Genomic DNA, 9,031 nt, shown 5'->3' with positions numbered 1-9,031 from the left:
TTGTCAACAGTGTGGCGATAGCTACGTAGAGAGGAGAGTGGCATTTAAAGTAAACAATAAAGTTATTGCAATTGAAAATGAATAAAACATTTAAATATGAAAGATTAATCATTTATCAAGTATATCTCGCCAAATTTACAGTCCAGTAATAAGTCCGTGCATCTCACATGAATATGCAAATGGAACTCAAGGATGGATATTGAACAGATTAAGGGTGGTTGAAACAAAATTTTTCAGAGATCTCAAAGGTAGGGGACTAATTGCACAAAATTTTCCAAATGGAAAAGTAAGATTGTGATAAGGAGGATTCGAAACCTTGTCTCCTAGATAAAAAGAAAAATCTCTTCCAATAAACTACCAACAATTGTGTTTTCTTAACAACATTAATAAAGAAACGTTAGTTAGTCTTATAGCTACCACGTTTGCTAGAAAACCTACAACGGAAATAACCAAATCTCATGTTATTCTCCCATTTTTGCACTGTAAAAACCCAATAAATTAGAATAGAAAGAACACTGACAATATGATAGGAAAAAAAAAAAAGAAAAAAAAAATTCAACTATAGAACTTGAACGGGAAGAGCCCAAAACAAATTTTGGTGTCAACAGAGTCTATGGTACTAAACCTGCACCAATGTATGGATCATGAATGAGAAGACACGATAAATTATGAAAATTAGTAAAAAAAGGTTGAATCCCAACCTTGAGGGTCTCCATTGCTCTGTCCCTAGAGTATCGTGAGGGAAGTAAATCTCAGGATATGTCCTAGCAAACCAGGAAACAAGAGCTTGCCCGTACACTAGTGCTCATAAAGAGTTCAATTCCATATTTCAGAAATCGAACCCTCACACTGCGGCTAAGACTTTCTCACTCATGTCCTTTGTACTACTGAGATATGCCCGAGGGGCAAATTAGTAAAATCCTATATAGAGTGGATAATGGTTAAAAAAAGAATCAGACAAGTAAATCTGTAGTGAAAGGCAATAACAGACAAACTAAGTGACCCTCCCCTCTCTATATGGCTATTTCTTAACCTATCTATAAAAAATGTAGGGCCAATTTCACCTGATCTACTTTTCCTATTTGAATTTAAAAAAAAAAAAATTCAGCTTCGCTTCAGAGCTCGGGATTAAATTCCGAGTTTGGCTCCAGGTCGAGGTGTGTGATCTTGCATCACATGGGGCCTGTCGAATTCAAATCAGGGGCTGATGTCGTGCCACCTCAACCCTTGGAGCCAATCCCCCAATCTAATCCCGGGAGTTCCAGCATTTTTCAGATTTATTACAATTCACAATTCAATAGTTAATTAAAAATAATTTTTATCAATTAGGTGTCAAGTTCTGTCACATATTTTGCAATTATGAGAGGAGGTTAGAAAATCAAATCAAATCTTTTTGCAATGAGAATCCAATGAGTTCTCTAATGATCTAACCACTCTTAACTATTAAGTTGACCTCTTTACGCAAAAATCAGACTGTTTGAAACATATTCGATTCAGGAAACAAAGTACAGAAATTGGACAAATATTTTCCCAAGGAAGAAATACAAAAGAAAGAACAAAATAAGATAAGCTACTAAAATCCAAATGGACCCCACCTCTCCCATTGATTAATTTTTTTCTTTTTCACTATAATATTTATACATTATTTTCCATTTTCTGTATACGGAACAAGAATAAAATATATTATATTAAAATCTGGCGTTTTCAAAGCCATGTAAATCGCTGACTCTATTCAAAGACTTCCTCATCATGGCTACTTTAGCCAGTCTCTCAGCCGCCCTCCAAGCCGATGTTGGCGTAAGCGGCTCGACTTTGTCCTCCACGCAAGCGGCCTGCCTTTCATTCGTATTCCTCCTCCCATTTTGCACCTGCTGTAGCAGATTCTGCCTCTTCCAATTCAAATCCGCCAGCTCAGCTTCCAACCCGCGTACAAACTCCTCGCCGGAACCCGAACCTGATTGCAGCATCAAAGCCCTAGCTGAAGCCAACATATGGTGCGCGCTGGTTAAGTCATTTTTCTCTACAAGTCTCCGGCTTTCAGCCACGGCGCGTGTGGTAACAAAGAGGCATCTCAACCGTTGGATTTCGCGAGTGGAGGATCCGACGGCGCGTGGGCGGGGAATCACGAATGCTTGTTCTTTGTCGTATATGGGCTCTTGAGTTGACGGGTCTTTGTAGTAGCATCGAACGGACAGTAGGCGGTGGGCCCTACTATATGATGATGGGACTTTCAATTCTATCAATAATTCTCTATCTTCTTTAGAATATAAATCGCCGATCCGGGTTTCGCAAGACCCGGACCCGAGATAAGATGGTCGCCCTGAATATGAGTAAATCGCCGATATGTTCGCCGGAGCTGAACCAGAGATGAAACCCAACTGCATTTTAAGATCTTGAATGACCACGCTTAATAAACTCCCAATGCATTTGGCAATGGTATCACCCGGTGGCTCATTCAAACACGCGCTCAGGCTGACCGAATGAACCGGAATTTCAGTGTGCGAGAAGCGCGTTGATGACACTAATGGACCACTACTATGACCGTCGGAGAAAAGCACGATGCTGGCTGATGGGTTTTTCTCTCGGCGGTCTTCGATAACTTTGGCCGCTTTTTTTAATGCATCCATTGGAATCGCGGCTGCTCCATCAAGTGCAACGACGGCGTCGATAATCCTTCTGGCCAACCTTCTGCCGGCGGTGGTCATTCTACGAAGCGGCAGCAACCGCTTCGAGGTAGTAGAAAATGCCACAATCGACAACCTGTCCGCCGGGGAGAGAGATGAGACCACCAATCTCATAGTTCTTTTCATCATAAGCAGCTTTTCCGTGGACACACTTCTGCTGACATCAAGGACCGTCACCAAATCAATCGGAGCTCTCTTCACATTCTTTGTAGGGGCCGACGGAGCTTTGATCTTCAAAACCACGGCGTAGGTCTCGCTGCTCCTACCCACCGACACCACCGCGGCCTCCGGCAACAACGCTACCTCAACATTCTTCAGCTTCAGTTCCGGACTGGTAGCATTATTAACATTTCCATTCACAAAAAATCCCGGAAATTCCTCATTTTCCTCCTCCGTTTCATCGGATTCGGGTATTGGATTGAATCTGGCTCCAGAAGTGGGCGACGCTAGTGGCTCATCATCATTGTAAACTTTGAATAAGCCTCTTTTATCGTTCTTGGAGTTTGCATCTCTAGTGATTTCTCTGTTGTGGTCATGTTGTTTATCAGTTTGGGGAGTGGATAAAAGATGCAGCTCCTTCCATTTGGAGTTGCAAATAGGGCACGTGAGCAAGGCTTGCTTCTTGACATGCACCGCGATGCACGGGAAGTGAAAGCTATGGGAGCATTCCGCTGTAAAAATGGCCGTGCCTTGTCCTGTCTTGACTTTCTGTAAGCATATTCCACACCTAGTCTGCAGACGAAGTAAAACAAAGAAAAGGACCAATATATTGTTAGTAAATGATGAAAAAATTGAAAAAATTCAAAGCTAATAACTGAATTCAACTGTTTGAAATTACCTTTGAGATACTGAGGGTGGATTTGAGTAGAGATATGGTGGATGGGGATCGAGGGGAAGATGGTGTGGAGCGATGGAAGAATCTGGGGCTGTTTTTGGCTTTACATTGAAGTTTTGGGCTTTGTGGAGCTGAGGCGGTGGTTCTACATCGGAGACTGGTACTAGAAACAGGTTGAGATTGGAGTCGCGGCGTTGAAGGATTGGTGTCCGATTTGTCTTTGACGACTGGTGAATCTTTTTCTTGATCTCTTGGAATTGATGTACAAAACGCTCTTCGCCATCCTAATACCATTGTGTTGCAATCTCTCTTTGCTCTTTTTGCGTTTCTCTATTATTTTGGCTGTAAGATCGGATTTTTTTTTCTTTTACGATGAAGAAAGAAAGATTATGGATGAAGGTGGAAATACAGAACAGAACAAAACAAAAACCTCTTTTATCTATCAGCAGTGCAGTTTCTCTTCATAAAACTCTCTCTCTCTCTCTCCCCCCCTTAAAAACATCCTTCCTCTGAAATGAATTGAATGAATCTTATTTATCTCGAGGGATGACCGGCAAGTGGAGGTTTTATTAACTTTGTAGGGTAAGTCAACGGGCTTGTGCAAAACTGCAATTTGCAAATGAGATCATCTCCACTTTCGCCTTAAGCTTCGCCAATTTTTGCCTTTTTGTCTTCTCTTCTCGAATTAAAATTGCATTATTATTATTATTATTATTATTATTAATTTTATTTTTTTTTACGGTGATTTTTTGAATTTTCTTTTTCATCATTTTATTGGAAAAATTTTGCAACGCCAGTCTAGTTGATACCTCGTTGTCATCTAAGTTAGTTAAAAACTGCAAATTAGTTTTAGACGAACAATTTTTATTCATTTCGTCATTAATAAGGCACACCATCATACCTTCCTCTCACTCGACTGATAACACTTCTAAGATGAAATAGTCGATCTCCTCATATTCCATAGATGGATCTTTTGTACTGTTGTAATCGAGTATCGTTCTCTATACAAATTGACCTTTAAAAAAAATAAAAAATTGTATCATCTTAATGGACCTTGTAACTTGTCATGCTATAACATGTGCAACTGTACTTTTAAGACAAATTATAGTTGTTCACTATTTTCTATCAAATTATTGCTCTAGCAATAATGGGTGGATGACCAATATAATTATTTCTACGCTTGTAGAATCACTACATCACCACTTCAATAATGTCAATAATCAATTCCAACTAATTGGATTTCTACTTGTAAATCATAATAAAATTTAGAGTCTACTACTTGTTAGGTGTATTATCAAATTTTACAAGCAACGGACTGATGTACAATTTTTTTCACTTTTTTTTTTAAAGTTAACCTAGACAAATTAAATTATTTACTCAATTAAAAACTTTTAACAACCAAAATTTACTTTCATAGAGATATGTTGTATATATTCATTTAAATCTCATATTTTACACAACCTTCATATACAAAATTATGACATGTATATAGCCCTTGTTTGAGCCCCATTATTTTGGAAAAATTTATTTTTCAACAGTGTTTTGACATCATTTCAACTACACATTATTCAATAAAATAATATTACGTTTAAATCCAAAATATTTCTTTATTTTTTAACCACACATTCTCATCAATACGCTATTCAAAAATTCATTCTTCCCCAAAAAAGGGGGCTCAAACAAGGGCATAATTTTCATTAATAGATAGATACGCGATTTAAAATTTAATTATTTATTCATCTTTGATAGCATATTAATAATTTCAAAATAAAGTTGGTTGCCCCCGGGGCACATCCAAGTTGGCAAAGGAAGGGCAGTGCAGGGCTCGCAACCCCAGCGTGGGGAGTTTGATTCTTGGTTGGAGCAACTGAGTGTTGTAATAACCAGAGGAAGGGTTGGAACAGTTTGGTGATGTAATAATCATGAAGGAGGCTCCCTTGGGGTTAGGAGTATAAAGGTTGTTCGAACCCTGGTCAACTTGGGCACATCCCGCGATTTACCTCCCTGAGCTGCTGAGGGGCCGGTAGTTCAGGGACGAGGATATAGTCTGGCGTAAGTTGGGACATCTCGTTAAAAAAAAAAAAATAAATAAAGTTGGTTGTACAAGGCCACATGACACCTCTGATAGTACAGGGCCCATGTGGCTAATTTCATATAAAAAAATAGTACCGATAAAAAAAATCACATGTAATTATTTAAATCTTGTATTTACAAGGAGAATAAAATCTTTTGTACACATTTATCTTCTAAAATATAATTTTTCATAATAAGATTAATTTTAAAATAAATTCTTTATACAAATATTATGAAAAATTGAAGAAAATTCCAAACATAGATTAGCATGAATTGATGCAAGGGACAGGGCAGGACGTCCGTAAACATGCAGAGAGATGTTCTGTTTCAGTGATATGACAATTAACACTAACAGACTCTGCCAGTCTGCCCGCTCCTGCAGTATAACTTTCACGTGTTCTTCCAGTCTTCTTTCACCTAACGCCGTTACCTTCTCCGTTTACTTCATTACCTAGGGAATTACGAAACTCCTTTTCCCTTGGTGAAAAAAAAAAAAAAAAAAAAGGAAAAAAAAGAAAGAAACTTCCAGAAAGTAGAAAGTTTCTGAATGTAATTAGTGCCAAATAATTTAATTAGTCGGAGACACGAACGATAAAAAGCACCGGTTAATCCTCTCCCGGTTTAATTATGTTTTCTCCCTTTGAAATTCAGAGCTGTTTAATAGGTTTTAATTTTATTTTTTTCTAAATATTTAATAATATTTTAGGGGCTATATTATTACTGGTAATAATTAAGAGATGAGAATACATGTGGCACGTGATTGAGTGTGGGGCAATGGGCACAGGATCAGAGGGGCATAAATGCAAGCTACCACAAATTCCGAGGTTAATATTAAACAAAATAAATAAATAACCGAAAAATGTAATTTTTAATTTAGTTACCTAGTTCCTGTTTAACTTTTCTGAAATAATAACGTTTATAATTTCAACCTCGGACGTCGTGCAAACAGCAAGTATACGTATATGCAAAGACAATTAGCCTTTACATTGACTTTTTACAACTTGTATGAATAAAGTTATTTTTACAGTGATTGTTGACAATTCATGTATTATCAAGATTTGCTTATTTGATTTAAAAATTAATTTTTAAAATAATGAAGTAAATTTTGCCAACTCATGATTATCAACGTAGATTGTCATAATAATTTATTAGGATTCGTGACATAATGTCACCTATACTTAGATAACATTTTTCATAATAATTTGTTAATTTAAAATAATAGTGAGAATCGAGTTCCCGTTTAATTTCCATTCTTTGGTTACAAAAATGAAAAATATGACAGTTATCTATCATATTAAGCCATCATATTTGATTTTCTATTTCTTGTATGGGTCCCGTAACGACTATATTTTTCATTCTTATCCTTTTTTTTTTTGATATCCAGGTATCTCAACTTATATCAGACTAAATCCTGGACCTCCAAGACCCTTGCCCCTAGAAACTTGGAGGGGATAAATCGCGGGATATTCCTCAACTGGATCACAAGTTTACCCCATTGACTGTACACTTCTGCGCACAAGAGATCCTCCTCCACAGTAATTGCTCCATACCAAATTTTTGGTCGTAGGTTCCCACTAGGAATCGAATTCTCCACCTTGCCGCTGGAAGCAAACCAATGTTAATTGATCCACCAGTTGAGCTGTGTCCCGAGGGCTTCTCATTCTTAAATCTATGGGAATCAAGCGATACCTAATTTGAATAATGCAATTTTTGTATCAATTTTATAAGACTTTAAAAGCTTTTGTACCGGTAGAATCATTATTTTTCGCATCGAGTAATTTTCGCGTTAAATTTGATTACTTGAAGTTGCTTCAGCATCCAAAGATGATTAACACGATCTATTTTCACGATACACCAAGTAGAATCCTAGGAATTAGTAAATAAAATTTTACAAGGAGAAAATTAAAGTACAATTTTGTAAATAAATATTTCCTAAACAAGAACATGGAGCTCCCTTTGACCATACTACAAAGAGGGATATTTTAAGGATTACTTGTAATAAAAACAAAGGCAGTCAGTCTTATGTATTACTCTAATCATAGTTACATATTATAATGACTATAATGTGACCACTATGACCTACTCCAATTTTTCTTTTGACTTAAGAAATCATAGAAAATTGTTCTCATTTATTTATGCTAAGATCCCAAACCATTTGATTATTATTTTATTCCCACTGGGAATACACCTGATCTAGACACTAGAAAAACATGTGATGATGTGGACACTCACAAATTGAAAATTGAAAAGTAATTGAATTACCATCTTTTTCTTTCTTTTTATTTTTCCTTAACATGATAACATATAGGAGGACATAATTGTCTTTTAAATATAAATAATATCTCTTAAAGCATTACAAATTGTATTATTCCTCGCGTACAAGGAATAAATTCAGAGAAGTTCCACAAGGCTCTCATATTGGGGTGGGTTTCATGTGAATAATTTATTACATAAAATAAATCATTCATTCCATTGTTGTGTGTAATCTGTAAACTGATTTTAATAAATTTATCTTTTTATTATTTAATTTAACATATTTATTTATTTATTTATGGTAGTACGAAAGCAGACCAATGCGAAGCGTCCAAATAATCTTCTCTTCTCTGCATGATTAGTGGGCCCCTTGTTATCATCAGCCAAAGAAAATGACATGGTCCTCAAATTTAGAAATAAATTTTATTTATTGTTATTGATGTAACACTTTGATTTTTCTTTAATTTTTGGACCCTTTCTCTATACCAAAATGTTGAATACAAAATAAATTGTCATTTTTTACTGATTTGGTTTATTAAATAAACAAATTTTATGAAGATCATTTATTCAAGTTTTATTGCTGCATATTCGTGAAAATTGCTTACATGTAGACTTTTAATAAATATAAAAAGACGCATGGAAGCCAAAATTTAAATAAAATAGCTTAGACTTTTCAATGGAAAAAAAAATCGATTCAAATTTATGAAAAAACAAAGTAGAACAATCTCGTTTCTCGTTTCTTCTAAAGAGTACTATTCACATATTGAATTTGGTAACACTCTTAAAGCATGGCAGCTGGTTTGTTTAATTTTTATTCATGCATTAAATTGGGTTATGTCACATGAATAAGATAATTGATCCAAAAATTAAAAAATTGTGGAAGGTTAATAAGTCTAACGAATTGTGATTGATAATGAAATAGGTGTGGGCTTCAATAGTTGAAGTATTGTCATTATTAATGAGGCACATGACATGACCCAATAAATGCTAGAATCCCTACCAACCCAACTCCACAATTAGGTTTTTAACTAAATCGAACCAATATTTTTTTAGATATATTTTGATATGTAATGCACTTTGGGGACCATCTTTATTTCAAGATAAGGGTTCATCCTATATTTCACCATAGAATTTAAGCGAGCGATATTCAAAGGAAAAGATGCGTTATTATTTTCTTTTATAGAGT

General features: G+C 35.8%; 1 protein-coding gene across 1 annotated transcript; it reads right to left on the bottom strand.

Annotated features, from left to right (window-relative positions):
• Positions 1–1,471: 1,471 nt before the first annotated feature.
• LOC111380423 lies at positions 1,472–4,027 on the bottom strand. The gene is made up of 2 exons (XM_023003982.1): positions 3,523–4,027; positions 1,472–3,416 (listed from the first exon to the last, which is right to left on the bottom strand). Exons 1-2 carry the CDS (start codon positions 3,811–3,813, stop codon positions 1,689–1,691), a joined length of 2,019 nt encoding a protein of 672 aa, XP_022859750.1. The 5' UTR covers positions 3,814–4,027; the 3' UTR covers positions 1,472–1,688.
• Between the last annotated feature and the right edge of the window lie 5,004 nt (positions 4,028–9,031).

Source organism: Olea europaea, unplaced genomic scaffold (assembly GCF_002742605.1).
Source record: "Olea europaea var. sylvestris unplaced genomic scaffold, O_europaea_v1 scaffold2142, whole genome shotgun sequence".
Taxonomy (NCBI): Eukaryota; Viridiplantae; Streptophyta; class Magnoliopsida; order Lamiales; family Oleaceae; genus Olea; species Olea europaea.
This window is presented reverse-complemented; position numbering and strand designations above follow the sequence as displayed.